Consider the following 21,535-nt stretch of genomic DNA (forward strand, 5'->3'; position numbering starts at 1 on the left):
TCTATTCCTTGGGAAAGACATTTTCTGCATAGAGTAATTTTGGAATAGATATCTTACATGTATTCTTTGTCCTGTTCCAGAATGGGTTTTCAAAGTATTGGAAAGCCTTCCTTCACTTTAACTAAGACGGTGTGTAGGAACTTAAGATCGCTAAATAAACTGGATCCTCAGGATATGCAAGTACTGTAGCTCCAGTGAAATAAAAAAATAGCCCAATTGATGTGCTTCTTAAAAGATTTCTGACCATTACCACATGATGAGAGATCTACTTTTATTGTTGTTGACCAGAAAATTTGATAAACTATCACTTAATTGAAGTGGTGGATCATTAATAAGATTTGCTTGAATTCAAAGTATTTTTCTGTAGATGCCAATCATTAGCCAGATTGGGGAAGACACCACTAGACTGATGCAGAGATTCTTACTTCTTGTTTTTACAGAGGAGCATCAGTATGAGCTCTTTAAGTATGATCAGTAAAGTGCAGATACATCCATAAGGACGCTCAAAGAAATCTTTGAAGGGGAACAATTAGTGCTGACGCTATTCTTATTCTGGGTTTAACCTAGGAGAGTCCTGCAGGACATATTCTACTGCCCCAGCTGAGCGATGTATTGGCGTCGCACAGTTCCAATCTATACCGTAGTCAGTGGTGCTGCTGAAGTCCCCTTCGCATGACTGAGGTGATCAAGACATTCCTTCACTCCACTGTTAGGCTGTACCCCTGGCAGCCAGCCAGCATCAATCACATTTCAAATGTAGATTAGATAGCTTCCTGCTGGGTAGGACAGCATGAATCTTTGCTTTGTTGTTTGTCTCCTCCACTGGCTTGTTTTACCACTAGGTTTCTGTCAATAAGAATGTTCTTTCCTTTGTACACAGGCCTTCTTATGCTAAGTTGCAAGATTTAGGTTTCCTTCACTGGTTGGTCTGGCCATGAGACCACTGTCTGAATTTCTTATGTGAATCCTTGAGACAGGACATTTGGAAGATCCCTGTCCAGCTGCTCTAGCAGAAGGATACCAGCTAAAGCCCTGGCCCTACATCATCCTATAAGTACTCTGAAGCAGAACACCTTGAACTTTTGTGGTGGGAGATTCAGACTCTTGCTAAATGTTACTGGAATCCTGCTACCGGGATGTTACTGGGACACTTCCTGGTAAGGAAAAGTGATTAACTCCTTTCATCCAACAGCATGTCATGGTGCAATGGAATTCTTTTTACTAGTCTTCAAAAAGAAGATTATGGATAAGCAGCAGCGTCACTGCTTCAACCTGTCTGTTTTTCATCAAAAGGTGAAGTTTGCAGAGAACCAGAGAGCAGCTATTAATTCCTTGATGCTTGTACTTGAGGCTTGTGACATACTGACAAGAAAGCAGCTTTTCTATATATTACCTAAAAAGGAAAAAAAATTATATGTTCATCTCTTCTGACAAAACTCTTTTTCACAGTCGTCTGTATACCCCAAGATCTTGTACCAAAAGCACTTGCTTCCTATTTGGCTCTTGACAGAGCAGAGACCTGCATGAACTAGAACCCTCAATTTCAGCAAGAACAAGAAATACTGATCTAATGCTAGGGAAACAGGCTTTAGCAGTGATCTATTTGTTTTAATCTTATTTCAGAAAAGGAAAGGTGAGAATTTTTCTTGGGTTTCTCTGTATTCAGTTTCTCTATAAATAGCTTCATAAACCTGATGGTAGCAGTGCTGCCAGTGAGTGTGTTGGAACAAACGCAGTCACCAGTCTTGAAGCAGAAGGACTCCTTATTTGGGACTTGCCCCTGTCAATCACTTCTAATCTCCCTTCAACTCTTCCTGCTCCTCACTGTAATGCTCTTCTACTCTATTTTCCATTTTCCAGTACCTGAAGTTCATTGATGAGTCCTGTCGCATGTGAGCGTGTACTTGGCTCCTTGATCTGGGCTCAAGTGTCAGAGGCAAGAAGAAGGGTAGCTGAGTGCTGAGTGCCAAGAAGAGGAACTGAGCAGGGAGTTACGGGTATGCTGCTCCCACGCTGCCAGCACGGTTGGAGAGAAGTGAGGGACAAGAGCAGATGGATGGATTTGGAGGAGGGCAGGGTGGAAGAGAGGTCAGGAGAGAGAGAAAGCAAAGCAAGGGAAACAAAATTCGAACTGCCCTCCAGCAGTGTACAATCTTACTCCAGCACAAGACAAATCTCCCTCAAGTATTCGTCTGGACTTGGCAGCTCTGTAAGTAGTGCTACAAATGGTGTCAGTAGCAGTGCATCTTCCTGTTAATGCCAATAAGTGTTAGCTAGGAACCTCCCGAGGACTGCTGTCCTGAAACCAAACTAGAAAGAAAAAAATGAAGATGCTTTCAGCTGTTCCTGGAGTTCATGTCCTGCCTTAGCACATCCATTCTTTCGACCAGTGAGCTGTCATGTATGCCTTAGAAAAGTGCAGTGCCTGGGAGAGGGAGGAGGGAGGAGAAAGTATCCCAGCATCCCATGACCGTGACTTTTGCAGAGTTTTTTATAATGTCAGTGGATAAATTCTGGCTGATACCTACGTGAGCCAGCCTTGGGCTTCCTGTTGTTTCCCTGCCATTTGCGTAGCCTCAGTAGGCAGGAGCTCTAAGGCTGTGTTTGCAAGAGAGTAACTCTTGGGCAGACCTTTTTAGGTTTGTGGGCAGGCTCTGACTGCAGTTCTGACAGCAGAGAGGCTGGGTCAGAATCTGGAAGTTCTTGTAAATAATCAGCAAGAGCAGCTTACATGTGGGTGTCATATTTTTCCTTTATAACCAACAAAAGAAAGGAGTCTGATTTATGGCCGTCCATTAATCTTCTAACAGACAGACCATCATTTTGTCATGTGTAGCGGAAAAGAGCATGTCCTTTAAAAGAACTTGAAGATTTGCTAATATATTGATAACAAATCATTGCACCTGCTTGATGCACGTATGACAAGAACCTTCTTTTAATTTACTTTTGAAATTACTCTTTAATTTGATTAATTTGCTAACGTCTCTGTGGCAGTGTTTACATGAGACAAACTGTGAACACATACAGTATTGTTTTTCCTCAGTGTCACAGGGTTTTATCTATTATTTGTGAAATGCTTTGAGATATTTAGATAATAATGAAAGATTATTACAGGCTTGACACAAGTGATGCAAAGAGGAGTGTTGAGATGTGTTTGTCTTACACAGAAAGGGACAGAAAGGATTTCAAGAGCATTTTCCTGCTGAGAGTTAGGACTGGAATACCAAGATGAATGATTTTTGAATTTTTTTTTTTATATATACCCTTAGCATTTTACCAGTTTGTTTACAGATCCTGGATGATGAATGCAAGGGTACAACATTAGGCTATTTTCTTTTGTTACCCTTCACTGATAGCTTTTTCTTCTTGAGTCCGTAGGAGTGTGCAGGGCACAGATTGAAAACACTGACCTAAATGACTTCTGGCAGATGATTTTATGCCCTGTTCCTAGATACTTCCAATAAAGGAGATTTCAATATCTAAATAGCTGTTTCCCATTCTTAACTATCCTTGTAGATAGACTTTTTCCTAATATATAATCCCCTGCTTCCTTGGTACAGATTAATCAGTTATTTCTTGCCCTATTCTTAAGGGATCTAGGAAAGAATTCATCACTGTCTGCAGTTGGTCAGTGCTAATTTTTGTTTGTGAGACTACAGTTCACATTTTTACTCTCAGTCCAAACAACATTTCCATTTATATTAAGATAATTCTCTGGAAAGTTGCAATGAAAATCGAAGTGGACTGTTGAAAAGATGACTGCATTGATGATGATTTTGTGTCATGGACAAATGAAATCTAAATAGGTGATGGAGTTTGATTTACTGTGATTCAAACCAAGATAAGAGATCAGCCAAAATTTATTGAAGGAAGAAACTGATATTTCCAATATTCTTTAAATACAGATTCAGTGTTTGCCTCCTGTATTTTGCTAACTCACTCTCTCCTTCTATATTCCTATACTCTTAACACTCAGTTACAATGAAGCATGTCAGTATTTAGTCACCATTCAATATTTTGGTGATAAGTGAAGCAGAGAAAGATGTTGAATAGAGTAGCCTTTTCTGTGCCATTCAGAGTTTGCTTCCCTTTTCTATTAGCCTGAGGAAAGAAAAACAAATCTTCTTCACTGGTTGCTAACTATGTGCAGTCATATGAAAGGTTGTCCGAAAGCCAAAAATGGACATAAATTTAAAGAAACAAAGTACAGATGTCCAAAATAGGAGCGGCTCATTTTGGATAGGTCTTAAAGCACAGAAGTCTGGGAGCAGGAGAGTGGATTTCTACTCCAGCCTTGTTGTTTGTTGTGTGATCTTGGTTAAGCAATTTATTTTTTGTCTAGGCTATACCTACACAGCTGTATCCAGTGAGAGTTGAATGCTGCTGTCTGAGCTAGGCCAGTCTGAGGAAACTGTGAACTTGAACCTATCTGGTACAGCACTGTTTTGAACTAAATATGTCCTTCTAAGTGGCTAGGCCTATAAACAGAAGCTCAGCACTATGCTAACAAAGCTACCCAGCTATTCTTGACTTGAACCTGATTTCTGTGCAAATCTTAATGAAAGCTGGATCAGTCTGCAAGAAGGAGCACTTCAGGACATGTTTTAATAGGCATGGTGGTGTTGGGTTGATGGTTGGACTTGATGATCTTGGGAGTCTTTTCCAACCTTAAAGAGTCTATGATTAAAAATACTTTTGAATTTCTCACATGAAAGACTGAGGAAGATTGAGGAAAATATTTGTTGTCCAGCATCAGATTTTCCCAGAATTATTTGGAAGACAGTGATATATGGTAATTAGTGCTATTTGTAATATATTCAAGGCAGTGACACTCCTGTTGTAAACACTGCTGATGCTAGGGCCCGTGTTCTGAAGAGTTTATTCTCTATGAAATAAATAATTATAATACGTAACTATTAATAAGAGCATATACAAAAACTGATTTAGGATTGGATTTGTTGGCATAGTGAGATTTTCTGGGTTTTATATAGTTACGGGCACTGAGATTTTAGTCTTGCAGACTTTTTATTTTCCTAAGCAGCCATTGTGAGTTTTTCCTTTCCCTGCTTTGAAAGATCCTTGTGATCCTTGAACTGCCATTCTTCTGTGCCTTAAAGAATTTACAATTAGAAATGGCAACGCCTTTCAGAAATACAATAAGTATAAAAATGGTATTCAAACCCTCCTCTCTCACTATACTTTCTTGACTAAAATTAAATTAGCTTATACATACTTCTTTTTTATCTCTTTAGGGAGACTAGGTTCAGAATTGCTGAAGTGAAATGATAGAATACCAGAGAGTCTTTCAACAGCCTCACAAAATCCATTGAAAACAAGGAAAAGGGACATGGCATAGCCCAGGGGAATGGTAATTGCATAGACTTTTAAATCTTTTACACACTTTTTAAAGTGATTAGAACTAGATTAATAAGTAATTCAACCAGTCAAGTTTACCCAGCACCCAATTTCTAGCCATTTAACATCTGCAAGCAGATTGTGATTTTCTTATATTTTCAAAAATTGTCAAACAGACATAGCACATTGTATTCCTGCTTTTCCTTCATTGGTTAAGAGTGTATGCACTTCCTGCCAGCATGAAATATTTGATGAATTTGACATTTAGCTTTATGTGAAAGTGTATGCTGCCAACATTCATTTTCTTAAATGTGTACAGAAAATAGTGAAATAAAATTCTTTTTTTGGGAAGGAAAAATGAAAATGAAAGATGATAAAAATCAAATCCACTCACCAAGACAGATGAATGTTTTTGTTCCATATGGACCCAGCTCCAGTAGAGAGTGACAAAAATACATTCTTGTTGGGAGGCTGCTTGCTCTCTGTATCTAACTCATGACATTCTTAGGGCATGATTGTAATGAACTGATGACCTGTTTGCCAAAATCCATGCATACTCCATAACTGGTGAGGAAACGTAGTGCTGAATAATACAGTCTGAGTTGTGTTCTCATCTTTATCACCCCTGTGTGAATTGTGTGTGGAGTTGCCCACCCAGCCACTCTCTTACTCCTCCTCCTCAACAGGAGATGGGGAGAAAATAAGATAGAAAAGTTTGTGGGTCAAGATAAAGGCAGGGAGATCATTTAGTAATTACCATCATAGGCCAGCCAGACTCGACTTGGAAAAAAGTAATTTAATTTACTGCCAATTAAAATAGATTTGGATAGTGAGAAACAAAGACAAAGGTTAAAATACCTTTCCCTGTCTTTATTTTTTTTCCTAGGCCTAACTTCACTCCTTCATTCCTGACTCCTCTTCCTCCCCCCCACCCACATGGTATAGGGGGAATGGGAAATGGGGGGGTTGTGGTAAGTTCATAACAGTTCCTCTAGGCTGCACCTTCCTCCTCACACTTTTCCCTTGCTCCAGCGTAGGTCCTCCCTATAGGCTTCAGTCTTTGAGGACTTCTATAGCTTCTGGAGACCTATAGCTGTCATGGAGACCAGATAGCCAGGTACTTGGGTGCAATCAGGCACTTGCTGCACAACTAAATGGAAGCAGCGATACTCTGATAGTATGGACAGTAGAAACTGGAGAAAATTCCCACAAGATTTGTCCTTTGGAAGAAACTGCTATCAAATGACAGCAACAGTGTTCTTCAGTGGAAGGCAAGATTCATTCTGATGACTTGCTGCGTAACTAAGTTTCTTGTCTTCCACTAAAGAAGCCCTCCAGAAACACAGCAGAGGCTTAAGTTCCCCTTAGTTCTTCTGATCTCCAGTGCACCAGCATCACCACTCTGTGAAGACTCCTCATAGTTGGGAAGCTCTTTCTGCAGAAAGAGAGACCTTAACTTAGACCACAATGCTTTCTTAATTTCTACCATCTTCCAATTTAGACTGTTTAAGATTTTTATTTTGCCTAAACTATAATTTTCTAATGAAGAAGAAAGAAAGCCATTATAGAACAGTGGTGGATTTTTTTTTTTTTGTTTTCTCGTAACAACCGTGTTCCAAATCAATTAAGCAGTTTGGGTATTCCAAGAGCTATTAATTAGTAGGTTTCAATTATAACTGATGGAGCAGAATTATGTAGATTTTTTGGAAGCTTACCAAGAATCATAATTTCGAGCACTAGCTGGGAATATACAACAAATTATACAAAAATTGCAGAAACCTTTTTCTATGACATTTTCCCTAAAGCTGCTGCCAGGGATGGCAAAGCAATGGTTAGACATAATTCCCTCTGGTACGTATTACTGACATTTCTCTCCCCACCAACAGAGAGAACTCAATATATGAACTTTTACTCTATTTCATTAGCATTATCCTATAATAGGAAGCAAACAGTGACTTTATTCCTTATGCAGTTTGTAAACTAACATATTCCTCTCTTCTCCCTGCCCCACTCTGGTAAAGGAGCGATTGGTTGGATGTTGGTGGATTCCCCATCCCTGGAAACATTCAAGGCCAGGTTGGATGAGGCTCTGAGCAACCTGATCTAGTCAAAGATGTCCCTGCTTCTTGCAGGGGGGTTGGACTAGATGACCTTTGAAGGTCCCTTCCAACCCAAACCATTCTATGATTCTATGAATTGGTAGCAATCATTGCTACTTTCTTGTAACAGCACATTCAATCTGTTTGGTTTAATATATGTTGCCCTTTCTGCTTTTACCTGTCTCTCTTTCCGTACTTCATTGAATGCCTTGCCACCAATGACTGCATTTGCAGCAGACTGCTGAGATGTTGCTGAAGTCAGCAGCGCTAATATTGCATTAGAGAATCCACTTCAGGGAAAACAGTGTTAGATTTAACCAGTGGGGTACTGCTGCAGTGAAAAGCTGTACGCTCGGAGGCACTCTGTGCATTTTCCAAACAAGCAATACATCAAGCTTTGCTTTCATGAACAGTAAATGTAATAGTAATGCTTCTCACTTCAATGACAGTTTGCAGCAAAATGCTGTACAAACAGTAGGGTGAAATTCCCCTTGTGTGGCGGGCTCGTGATGACTTTCACCACTGAAGTCATGTGGTTGAACACCTTGGGGATATGCAGAGGGACCAGGGCCAAATGGGTGTAAAATTTGTCAGTGCTGAGAACAGTTTTCTTGATCCATGGCTGTATGGATCCCGTGGTCCCCAGACAGCAGTGCTTATTATTATGCCTCAATCCAGAACAACAGCCACAGGGATACTGGTGTTCTGCCCCATATGTAATCATAGCCTGCAGGCAGGATTTTGTCTCCCATTTCTTGATCACAGCTGAAATGTCACCTGTTAATTAGCCCACATCATGCAAAGATGCTGCACAAACACAAAGGCAGACGCAATCATTGTCTACTGGGATTTTTGCTCTAAAAGCCATACTTTCTAAACCAGAGTCAAATTTCTGAGTGTCCAGTGTGTAAAAATCCAGCATTCATTGTGTTGGTTAAATGGATGCTCTCCACTTCAGAAAACCTGTTAAAAACCACAACAGACAGAGATGAAGAATGGGGGTGGGGAGGGGGCTGGAATAGCAGGCAAAGCAGGTGGTGGAAATGATTAGCCATGTCTTCATAATGCAAAATTTTAACGGCTTAATGATTTTTTGGTTACACATGGACAGAAACTTCCACGTTTCATTACTTCCTTCATGCATATAGCAACCACTCACTTCCCATTGGGCATACAGATTCCCTTCATCCATAAACCCACATGCATTTTCTGTTTGTGACATATTCATAAGAAGTTGATATAGCTGATAGCTTAATACACCGATTGCCTCAGCTTTTCCTCTAACATGCCTCTTAGTCTTGCTCTGACTTCCAGACACAGCCCTGCTATCTTAACCCAAGCAGCCAGTAGCTGAAATAATTTCGGGGAGTCTGTGGGAAGGTTGTGAGATTGGAAGCAAATGCTAGATAAGCGTATCCCCAGGAACTTCTGTTTGGAGATGAGCCAGAGCCTTGGAGTGCAAGATCATATGTTATCCACTGACGGGCTGCTCATTTTCCTGCTTTTCCACACTGTTCAATCAGGAAGCCTTTTGATGTTAACTTCACTGTGTGGCCATTTCAGAAAAGGGGTGTGGGGGACCCAAACAACTAGAGTATTCTGTCCAGTGAATACAAAATAAATGAGGATCCTGCTAGGATGCTAAAACAACGATGGCCAGTGGAGTCCCTTCATCCTCCAGTCCTTTACGATCCATTTTAGAGAAGGCAGACTCATGTACTTTTAGTGGCCAGTTCAGGGAAGCTGTAGTGGACTTGGTTAGCACCTCGCAGACATTTCTGAGCCTTGGTGCTCCAGATCTCTGTTCTGCAACTTCATACACTTGACAAAATATCATATTTCTAAATTACTTCAGGAGGGAATGCTGGCTTATTAAGTAGTGCTACAGGAAGGATGTACAAGTGCTAATAACCCAATGTAGGATCTTGTGAAAGCTGTAGGGAGGATGATTTGCTCATGGATTTTCTCAGTGAAACTGGACTGCATGATAAGATTACTTTACAATTCAAACTAAACTTGTAGTTCTAAGACAAAGATAAGGAAGACTCCATGAGACATTTTGAGTACTTCTTGTTTGAAGAAAGCATAATGTCCTTTCTTCAAAAAAGTTCCATATTTTGGGAAAACATACTGGTACTAACCTTCAAAGGCACATCAAAGAACCTTTTTACTTGAGCTGAAAGTGCTTTGTTGTCTTCCTTGGATGGACTCACTAAAATGGGAGACGAAATTTCCAGTTTCATTTTTGATCAACTCATTTATTAAACCTAAAGCCAGCTGCTGGGTTTAAGAACGCATAAGTATATATGGCCTCAATGTAATTCTGTGCTGAATCCTATGAAAGCAACACTTGCATCAGATGCATCAAGAATACTCTGTTATACTCTCATTAAAAGGTACATACATTCCTGCATGCTCAGGTAACACAGGAACATGGAAGAAAATAAAGTACTAAATAAGACACTCCATTAAACGTAACTTACATTTTTTTTCACAGGTAAAAATTGTGATAGCAATACTACAGAGGAGGTTATGTAAATTTTTACAAAATTGTATTTGGTTTAAATCAGTTGTGAAACTCTCCTCTAAACACGGGTTTTTCTGGTATCTCATATGTTCTTGGCATATTGGGTAAAACAGTTGCCAGGATATAGGTCAGTGTGCCAAAGCCGTGCTTAACGTCTTCTAGTCAAACGCCAGTTGAACATCCTCTCAGCATTTTGGCTCTTATTTGAAGATGTCCTTCTGAGGTGGCTGTACTTTTAACCTCTCTGTCTGGAGATTTTCCCTTTAAATTAGAACTATTTTCAGAGACTTACAACAGGTTATCTAGCTCACCCTGCTGCTGTAAAACAGGGCAAACTACACCTAAATATTTCTGGCAGAAATTAGTCTGACCTGTTGTCGTAGTTCAGCCCTGATCGGGACCAGACTACACAGTCTCTCTCTCACTCCCCCCACCCTCCGAGGGAATAGGGAGAGATAATATAAGAAGAACGGCTCGAGGTTTGAGATAAGGACAGGGAGAAAATCCTTAAAGTCACCGTTATGGGCAAAACAGACTCGACTTGGGGAAAACCATTCATTTATTACTACAAACAGCAGGAAAATGAGACAGAGAACAAGATAACCTCCCCCACCCCTCCCTCTTCCCAAGCTTAACTTTATCTCTACTGCCTTCCCCCCTCCCCTAGCGGCACAGGGGGGAAGAGGGAATGGGAGTTGCGGTCAGTTCATCACGTGTTGTTTTACACTGCTGCTTCATGGTCGGGGGAAGAACTCACATTCCTCCCCTGCTCCATTGTGGGGTCCCACCCATACGCCACAGTCCTTCGTGAAACTGCTCCGGTGTGGGTCATTTCTTCCACGGGGTGTAGTCTCTCCAGAACGGCTGCCCCAGCGGGCGCTCCAAAGGCCACAGCCACCTTCAGGCATCCACCTCCCCTGGTGTGGGGTCCTTCAAGGGCTCCAGGTGGATCTCTGCTCCTCCGTGGACCTCCATGGGCTGCAGGGGGACAACCTGGTCCACCATGGTCGTCACCACAGGCTGCAGGGGAATCTTGGCCAGGAGCCGCAATACTCCTCCCCCTCCTTCTGAACTGACCTTGGCATCTGCAGCTGTTCCTCTCACAAGAAAAATTCTTCACAACAGGCTGGCAGATGCCTCTCAGAATCTCTTCACATCATCCATCTCCTCTCCACTTCTTGCACCGAGGCCGGGCCGAGTTGGGCCCAGTCGGCCGCCTGGCAAGAGGCCAGAGGGTGAGGCCTGCAAGGCCCGGAAGGCCCACAAGGCCCGCACCTCCCCCTCTGCGCCTCTGCCCCTGCTCAGCTTCTTCACATCTTCTCTTATCTTTTTTTTTTTTTCTGTTTTCCCCTTCTTAAATACGTTATCACAGAGGCGTTATCACGGATCATTCTGCTACTATTTGGCTGAGCCTTGGCCAGCAGTGGGTCCGCCATAGGCCTGGCCGAGTCCACTGAACAAAGGGGAGCAACTTCTAGCAGTTTCCTACAGAAGCTGCCACCCTAGGCCCCCCCTCACTAAACAAAACCACAATACCTGTTCTTAGAAATGTCAGTCTCCTAAAGCAAAGCATGCCTACAATAATGAAGGACAATTTTTAACCTGAAGCAGTGTCTTCTGGTGCATCATTTCAACAGCTCCAATGTTTTACATTACAGCGTTTTACTTTAGAATGGAATATTTCAGTTGGAAGGAACCTACAATGGTCATCTAGTCCAACTGCCATCTGCTTAGGCTGAGTTAAGCTTTGCCCTGGTCTTCTTGACAGTTCGTGAATGAGAGTTTTGATTCCTTAGTTGTCATCAATATTAGCAGAGGTCACAGGTACTTAAGGTCCTCACATATCAATGAAAGACCTGGCTGTACTGTTCGTCAGTGCATCAAGTGCAGGTAGTGCGGTACTCTTGGACGTGAGCAACTGTAAAGATCCTAACATTTTATTTGACTTGTAACATCAGTATCTTCAGTTGCTTTGTTTTGAAGCTTATGTGAACAAACAGAAACTCACCTTTCTTTCCTCACTAGTATCCTCTTACTGGGGTAAGGCCTGTGTCGAAACACTGATGTGTTCCTTTGAGGGTACCTGTTCCTTTGAGGGTACCGGTCTACTAATTTAGTTCATGCATGTGAATGGAGATTCATCATTGCTTTCAGTGAGGCAGATTTAGGTCTTCTTCAATGTGATTTAACAAACACACATGAATGAAACTCTGTTGTGGGAAAAACCTGTTCTGACAGCAGCTTGTTTTGCAAAAACATGGATAAATAAAGCAGAGATTGTTCAGCATTTAGTGTAAACATATCCTCTTCTCTTTTGCTCTACATTTGTCCTAAACTCTAGTCTGAACTATCTCTACAAATTCAAGAATTTATGTAGTCCTTCATTTTCTTAAACTGTTAGTGTACCTCTGTACATTTTTGAATCACCACTGTAGTCCATCCTTTGATTTCAGAAAAACTACTTGTTTAACTTTGGAAGTTTATATAGCTTTTATGTTTGTATGTTTGTTCAAAAACAGTACAGACATGGATTCTTACAGGACACTCATGTTAGAGGAGTAAGCACTATTGTATCTTTTTGTAGTTGGTGAAACCATGGTTTAAAGGCAAATGGTAGCACTCTTCTGAGAGCACAGGCTCATGGAGGCAGAGTTCCAATTAGAAACTGAGACTTCTGACTTCTTACCATGTGCTCAAGTCCCTAAGCCCACGCTCTTCTCTCAAAGAGTGAGATAGCTGCTAGACAAGAGTATCTACACTGGTTTTCCAATACCTAACTGCTGCTTAAAATCAACCCTGGAACATCTCCGGGGTACTGACTGCAGTTGTGCCTTCTGCATCAGTTATGTAAGAAGACTCTCTCTGTTATACATCAGTTGCTCAATTAGCTGCTTTAGTAGAGTCTTCTTGTGTATTACTTTATATAATATAAAATACTCTAGGATCAACATTTCTACATACACTTAGAGTAACTACTACTAACAGGAGAAAATGAAAGACTTCAACACAGTTCTTAGGAAAGGAGTTATCTTTTATTTTAGAGATAAGCAAGCCAAGCACAGTGATCTGTTGAGCTGTTTAAGTGACACAATATTTATAAGAACATTTTATGTTCCATACCCTGAACTTCCCATCTTGTTTCTTAAATCAGTACAACACATTTTCCTTTGAAGACAGAATTGAACAGGCCATGATTTCACTGTAAAGTTGTTATTAACACTTTGCCAGAAACGTGATTTGAATAAGAAACAACATTTATACTAGCAGAGAGGAAAAGAAAATTCACAAAAGTTGTTTTAACTCTACCAGCTCTTGAATTCCTTCCTCTTGACTTACCATTTGTGGGATATCAAAGTCAGGGATCTGTCTCCACTGGAAGTCTCACCCACCTACACTGGACTATGCCAATCATGCTGTGTTGGTTTTCTCTTGTGGCAGAAGTTTCCCCTTTGTCCAGTGGACTCAGCCGGGCCTAGGGCAGACCCGCTGCTGGCAAGGGCTGAGCCCATTGATGACAGAATGTTCAGTGATAACGCCTCTGTGATAACATATTTAAGAAGGGGAAAAATAAAATAAAAAAAATAGAAGAAGAAGTGAAGAAGCAGCAATGGGGGCAGAGAGGGGGAGGCGCGAGCCTTGTGGCCCTCACCCTCTGGCCTCCCGCCGGGCGGCCGGCTGGGCCCAACTCTGCCCGGCCTGGCTGCAAGAAGTGGAGATGAGATGTGAAGAGAACCTGAGAGGCATCTGCCTGCCCATTGTGAAGAATTTATTGTGAGAAAAATGGCTGCAGACGCCAAGGTCTGTGAAGAAGAAAGCGGGGAGTAATGCTGCTCCTGGCAGAGATGCCCCTGCAGCCCGTGGTGCAGCCCATGGTGGAGCAGGCTGTCCCCCTGCAGCCCATGGAGATCCACGGAGGAGCAGAGATCCACCTGCAGCCTGTGGAGGACCCCACGTCAGGGCAGGCGGATGCCTGAAGGAGACTGTGGTCCATGGAGGGCCCACTGGGGCAGCCATTCTGGAGAGACTACACCCTGTGGAAAGAAACCCATGCCGGAGCAGTTAATGAAGGACTGTAGCCCGTGGGAGGGACCCCACACTGGAGCAGGGGAGGAATGTGAGGAGTTCTTCCCCCGATGAGGAAGCAGCAGCGTAAAGCGACGTGTGATGAACTGACCATAACCCCCATTCCTTCTTCCCCCCTGTGACGCTCTGGGCACGGGACGTAAAGTTAAGCCTGGGAAGAGGGGGTGAGGGGAAGTTGTTTAGTTCTCTTTTTCATTATCATGCTTTGGTTTTATTAATAATAAATAAATAAATAGTTTTCCCCAAGTTGAGTCCGTTTTTCTTGTAACTTCAATTATCTCTCCCTGTCCTTATCTCAGACCTCAAGCTTTTTTCTTATACTATCTCTCCCTATTCCCTTGGAGGGTGGGGGACATGAGTGAGAGACTGCGTAGCTTGGTCCCAGGGAGGGCTAAACTATGACACATGTTAAGGTGGGTAGCTGTTTCAAAAGCTGTAGCATGCTGTTTCTGCCGTATGAATTCTGCTCTCCTCTTACCATGTGAGCCTCAGATCCTGTGACTATTTTTCTGAGTAATCTCTAGTGTGCAAAATCAGCCCTCAAGCTTGCAGATTTTGTGTTGTGTTGATTCACAGTATACACGGTACTTATGGGCACTAACTAGTGTAAATTGATTGAATTCCATGGAATCCATGGAAGTTATATTACACTGATTCACATCAGCTGAGGCACTTCTGGGAATACTCAATTTTATTTAGTTCAGTAAGGAGACTTTGTGACTTGGATTCAAGATCCTTGCCTATAGGGGAATGGAGGTTATAACTGCTTCGCACAACCTCTCTAGTTTACATTTTTTCTGAATACTTTTCTGATATTTCCTGATGAAACTCACTGTATCTATTACAATAATTCCTTCCTTTCAGGAGATTTAGAGAATGAAATAATTAATCTCTTTCACAAAAAATGTGACATCTTTCTAATACTACCACTCTTCTCCCTGTTGTCACTTCAAGTTCTTAGAACTTACATGAAATATATGTGGAAGTAAGAGAAAGTATACTTTTAAGTTTGATGCCACTCCATCCTCGCTGATAAGTTTGGGAACCATAATGACCTTTTGATGGTCAAACTGAGCAGCTGTGCCACAGGGTGTTGCAAAACAAATACACACAAAGGGGGTTAATCACAGAGGCTTTTCCTCTGATCTTGGATCCTTTCTAATCTATTTAGTACTGGAGCCTCCAAGTTACATATGAAAAGAAATATTAACTGTAAGTATAAAGCAACTGTAGATTTCTGTAGTTTATTGGTTAGCAAGCAAACTGGAAGCTCTATCCTCAATGCAATGCTTCAGAGATGTATTGCTTCCAGGAAAACGTGACTGTAGTAAACATCTGAGTTCTTAAATTATTCAGTATCATAAAATGATTTCTATTAGGAAAGTGTTGTAGCCCACTTCAGACTGAAGGTGTAATCACATTGTATGTTCAAATTGTATAGAATCAGTTTATGGTGCCACTCTGATCAGATCTTGTAAACCCTTCTGCTTTAATTTGTGAGCAAAACAGTAAAGACACTTTGGGAATAAGTTTGGAGAATGCAGCTAAAGTGACTGTACTTTAATGGTAATCTGATTTAGGTCTGATCTGAAATAAATCAATCTGATTTCAAAGAAATTACAGGCCACTGACAGCTACATTGTGGTAAGATTAAGCAGGGATTTGGTTTAATATTAATCCAGCATCTTTAAAGCCTGCATGTGGTACCATTAGTCCAGTGGATGCTGAGGAATCAGGTCTCGTCCTGCCATTGCTAACACTGGCAACAGACATGAGGAAGTGTGATGTTGAGACACCTGAATTATTTGGAGGTGAGCCAGTTTTGATTTGGATGCCTTGGTGGCTTGACGCAGTGGTCGGGCTAATAAGTCTGGCTGGAAGTCAGGGCTTACTAGCTCTGATGTACTGCTAAGGTCATGTGGGCTATACAGTGTCTCAGGCCCAAGCTGGGAGGTCCATCGTTGTGCTTGGCATGTGACTGACTTTGACCTCAGATGTCTAGTATGCTTTGGCAGAAGAACAATTTATGCTAAAATTTGTGAAGCTTCCAGGCTTTAAGAACATTTTCAGGAGTGATGGTTTTGTGAATCCATGTAAATAATATGGGCTTGCTTATGTTGGCAAGCCAAACTGCGTCGTGGTTTGCAAAGTATTTTCTGTTTCTGTCAATATTAGGCCAGGTAGTGATCACTAACAGTTCAATTTGCTAGCACTATTAATATTATTAGTATTATGATTTAAGGACTTAAATCACTGCCAGGGTCCCTCAGCAGACACCACCTTGTGTAATTTATATCCTAACTAGTCAAAATTTTCATTTTCTTATTGCATACATGTTTTTCTGCATCCTGCTGAATTTTTTGCATATGTAACTGGCCTGTCCACTTCTAGAGGTAATGGATGAAGCAAATCCTTGAGCTAGCTTGTGTATGGATGGACAAAACACACGTAGAGCCTTCCAGATGCGAAGAATCACATCTATGTGAATAACATGGTTTATGCGGGAGTCTTGAAAATGGTATTTAGAAAGTCGTATATGAAGATCAAGATGATGCCCTTAAGGATTTGCTTTTGAATATGATTTTTTTACTTTGTGTTTCAGTGGCTGTTCCCTCACCAGTGCCAGCTTGTGAACCCAAGCCCAAAACTAACGGGCATTTCCCAGCTCCACGACTCTCCATTTCCTCCCGAGCCACTGTTGTTGCTACCATGGAAACCCCTTCTCAAGGCCTGCAGACAGTCATGAAGTGGAAAACGGTGGTGGCCATCTTTGTTGTGGTGGTAGTTTACCTCGTGACGGGAGGACTCGTCTTTCGTGCCCTGGAGCAGCCCTTTGAAAGCAGGCAGAAGAACACAATCGCATTAGAGAAGGCTGACTTCCTTCGGGAGCATGTTTGTGTAACTCAGCTAGAATTGGAGACACTGATTCAGGTAGGCCACGTGGAGAAGACGGTACTTCTTGAAAGTTAGGATAAACAAGATGGTTCGTTGATCAGATGAGTCAGTGGGGAACAAAATTGTTCACAGAGCCATTGCAGTGGGCAGTGTGAAAAGCAGGCTCTTTCCCAGTCGTCTTAAAGTCCAGGAAACAGAAAATATGTTCCTAAAATATTCTAAATAGAGGTTACATTTATTCAATAGAATAATGAAAAATATATGCAAAGAAAATCAGAACTTACTATGTGGAAGAAATTTTTGTGAGAGGTGACAGATTTGCAAGATGTTTGCCCATGATTTATGTAAATTTTGAAATTATGTTAAGTTCTTATTTCTTCTTCCAAAATTAAACACAGCAACCAAGAGAGCAAACAGAAAATGATAGGTGAGAGTTCTGAAATAAATATTTAGCCAAGAATTCTGAACTTACTGGTATATTAATTTACAGATTTACTATTGCGAATTTTAGGGAAATGAATGATTATGGAATATACAATTAAAAACAGAAAATAATTGGCATTTAAGAACTACAGAATTTTTAGTCTGGTCTGTTATGCAAAGCTTTAGAATCAATTTTGAAGGAAATGAATATCAGCTATATAGGGATAAGTGGAAAATGGAATAACATGCAAGAAAGGTCTATCGAGGATAGAGTTATCTTTCGTTGATTAAAACTCTAGGCAAGGAAAGTCTTGTGGATCTTACAGGACTTCAGTAGAGTATCTTCTAGGATTCCATGTAGAAATCTATCAGTTAGTCTGGAGAAAATAGAGATTAGATAAGAAATGTGAGATATCTAAGGAATATATTCCAAAGTTGAACTTCAGACTCATGTTTCAGAGCTGAATTTGTGTCTGAGTCTTCCAGGAGCACAATGTGTTTCCCTCTGGGGTGTCACACCAGAGCTCCGTTGTGATTTCAGGCTGTTTGAAAGAACACAGAGGTATCCACTGGCTTCTTGTATCCATCCACCCAGCTGTGTTATAAAAGCCTCTCTGTAAGTGAATCAAATTTATAAGCTTAGTATTTCTTTTAAGAAGCTGTTCCGGTATCTCATTGCTGTGATGGAAAAAGCATTCTCCTACTTTTCAGCCTAAACTTGTTCAGTTTCCTTGTAGTTGGTGTTCCACAGACAATGTCCCATTGCTTAATTGATTCCTCGCCCTTGCCCACACACGTAGACAGCAATGCTCTTCTGCCTCTGCTAAGCAAAACAAATTCTTTCTGTTTCATTGCAGATAGATGTGGTCTGTCCCTGCTTGTGCTCTGTGTTCACAGAAGACAGGTCAGTTCTGAGTCAGAAGCTGTGTACCTGTACCTTTGGGCAGCCTGGTACTGTATCTAAGAAGCCAAACCTGCTTCAGCGGGAAGCGGTATTGTGCTGATGTGTGACTATACAGCTTTTGGATCAGGGCTGGCTTGGATCGCATCCTTCATCTGTCTGCAAAAGACAGGTGAACATGTTTGGTTGGCAGGGTGAATTCTGTTCAGGGATATTGGTTCAGATGTGTTTCTCATGGCAGTGTTGCAGAGATCTGTATTTCTCTCTACTGCTTAGGTATAATGTGTGCTGGCTGATTAAAGGATTCTTAAAAAAATACTAAAAGCAAGAGGTTTGTATTCCCTTGATGGGAATGTCACTATTAAAAGATATGCAAAGTGCTTTATTTTCTAGCAGAAAGCAAAGCACATAATAGATGCCACAAGCAAAGCACCTCAACAGGATGGCAGACTCCTGCATACTGACTGCAGTACCAAGATTTCTAAATAGATTCTATTCTCTAGCCTAAGCTATTCACCAGTTTTAATTATTTATTTTACACAATATTTTTCCTTCTTTCACTTCAAAAGTGGTGACACTAAAATAAAAAACAGGCATACTATGTCATTAGAGGGTAGATATTCCGAACAAATCTTAGCGTCTCCTGGGATTGTAGTATCTCCTCAGGCGTTACACTGGGTAACTGGAGATCATTTTGCAAAGGTAAATTAAATGGATTTGGCAGCTTAGCATGTGAATGTCTTAAGGCCAAGTGATGTGAAATATTGAAACAGATTTGTCAATAAAGAACAAGTTTCTTTGGACTCTTCTGTGTGTCTGGGGGAGAAACTGGCTCTAGAAATGCAGTTGGGTATGCTAATACAGAAAACTCTGTAATTGATTTGCACAGAAGGACAGTGAACCACTGCTTGAAGATAATGTCAGGGGCTTAACATTGCGCTTTCATGCCTTCATGTCAATGATCTCAAAAGTGACATCTCCTTGGCTGGCACAATGCGTTTCTGCATTGGACAGAATGCTGCATCTGCTTTTACAGCTGTGATTTCAGACTGATGTGGCAGCCTCCACGGGTCCTGGCTTCTGTTCTCTGTGCAGTCAGCACCTCGCTACTGCTAAGGGAGCTATTTATAATTAGTGTTATTTGACTACCTGAAAGCCTTTAGATGAACACAGATCATACTCTCCAGAATGACTGTGTTGATTCACCTCTGTGCTTTGGAGGATATGGACAAAATACAAAAAGAGAGACTGTAGAACTGGCTTGTATCCTTTCACTGTGGGGGTGGCTCTGGAACAGTCAGAGGAACAGAGAAGAGGAAAGGAGTGTCATGGTCTTTACAAGGCTAATGATGGAAAAATTTATCCCTTTGCCCAAGTTTCAATCTTTCAAAGGATTCTCCTTTGGAAGATCTATAAGGAAGATGTACTGCACTAGATGAGGAAGCTGTTAAAATTTAGTGTGGATGAGTGTGTTGATTTTGTCCTTGTCTCAGATCTCAAGCCTTTTTGTTATATTATCTCTCCCCTGTTCCCTTGGAGGGTCGAGGGAGTGAGTGAGAGACTGCGTAGCTTGGTCCCGAGTAGGGCTGAACTATGACAATGAGACATCCTTTCCAAGTTGTTCTCCAATAACCCATTGCAAATATTAATGCTAGTAACACAAAAGTGAATTGCTGAGTCCAGACTGTGACGTTCATTCATAGATTTCAGAAGTAATCTAGTGATGAAAGCAGTGCAAATCCCTAGAAGATTCAAGGTATTTTAAATTTGTATTTATCTCTTGGGTTTTGGTTCAGGTCTGCCTAATACTAACACAAAGACATAATTTTTTTTTCTTAACAATAGCAAGTATTTCACAGTGCAGTCTATAATGTCGAAAGTCACCTGAAGTGGAAGCTCTTAACTGTACATTTTTAAAGCCTGTTTTTGCTTCTGAAGACATTTGTTGCAGTGAAGCAAGTTCATTATTTAATGTCTTAAGTGATCTACAACTTGGCACATGGTGAATACCAGAATAAGAAAATGAGAAAATCATCAGCTCTATCTCAACACTTTTGAGTATTCAGAGTTAGAGAGAAGTGAAATCAGAATATGCTAAAAGACAATGAAACTTCAGGTGCTTCAAGTACATTTAGCTATAGTGTACGCATTTGAACAAATAGCAGAAGGCAGCAGGACTCAAGTGACTGGACATACAGTTGAAAAGAAAAATAACGTAGTTACACGTGCTAATATATTACAAAACTTTTTTTTTTGTTCTTATATATCATAGCATAAGCTTATTAGTAGCTGGGATAAAAAAGAAGTCATCTTGCCTTTGTGCATAATGGGGAGGTTATGCCTCTCAGAAACATCAGATGTTATCTCTCATTAGAAGAGGCAGGCAGTAAGGCCATCAATGTATTTTGGCAAAGTAATTCCTATTGACCTGATAAGGGTATTAAAATTCTGTTGCTGTGTAGCCTGTGCACCATGTATGAGTAAAACTTTTGTAATGAGCCCTGCTTTAATAATGAGCCCTGTACAATGACGTAAGATAGAGTGGCTTGCTACTGTACGAAGTTACTTAGGTTATTGGCTGGCTGCTTTCTTCTTCTTTTTCCTTCAGGGTTTAATTTAGGAGTGTGAGTGATTATAGTATATAAAAAAAAATCACCCACCTGGGAACTAAGTCAGATTATCAATGTCCACTAATGACTACAGCAACTCATTAGAGTTAGTCTGTAAGCTGAAAAGGAAGCAGAGCTGGAAATAAGCTAGTCAGGCTTTACTGGCTAATTATGTTAGTAAGAGTTCATATTTTGGATAGGCACTTTCGATTAGTGTTCTGAACTACTTTTGCCCTGAAGGTAATGAAAAAAGGGAACATCCTGTAAAGGTGTTTTAGTTTTCAGCTGTTTCACAGGTCCACTAGTGTCATAAGCCAACTTATCTTTTCAGGGTGTTTCCTTCTAAAATTAAGAGAATTTGTGTGGCTTTCATGTGCTAGAAGAAAGCTCTAGATCGAGCAGAAAAAAAAGAAAAGAAGTATTTTGAGTTAACTATGGGGAAGACTTGCCTATTGCTGAAGACAGGAAAAGATTATTTGAAATGTGAAGAAAAACAACAGTAAACATCTGATTATTGAGCCTTCTGCCCGTGCCTCTGGAGGTTGTCTTGGTTGTCTTCTATATGTCCAAACTACCCTTCTGCCCCAATTTTTATTTTACCTTATTCCCCCTAAAAGGATATGAAAAAAGAATTCCAATCTCT

General features: G+C 41.0%; 1 protein-coding gene across 1 annotated transcript in view; it reads left to right on the forward strand.

Moving 5' to 3' along the window:
* Nucleotides 1–21,535, forward strand: part of KCNK10 (potassium two pore domain channel subfamily K member 10) — a 70,063-nt gene that overhangs the window by 13,217 nt on the left and 35,311 nt on the right. The window contains exon 3 of the mRNA XM_086749005.1: nucleotides 16,667–16,995. Coding sequence (XP_086605131.1) covers nucleotides 16,667–16,995 — 329 coding nt within the window. The remainder of the gene's footprint in view (nucleotides 1–16,666; nucleotides 16,996–21,535) is intronic.

This window comes from Chlamydotis macqueenii, chromosome 5, assembly GCF_036417535.1.
Source record: "Chlamydotis macqueenii isolate bChlMac1 chromosome 5, bChlMac1.mat, whole genome shotgun sequence".
In the NCBI taxonomy this organism is placed as follows: domain Eukaryota; kingdom Metazoa; phylum Chordata; class Aves; order Otidiformes; family Otididae; genus Chlamydotis; species Chlamydotis macqueenii.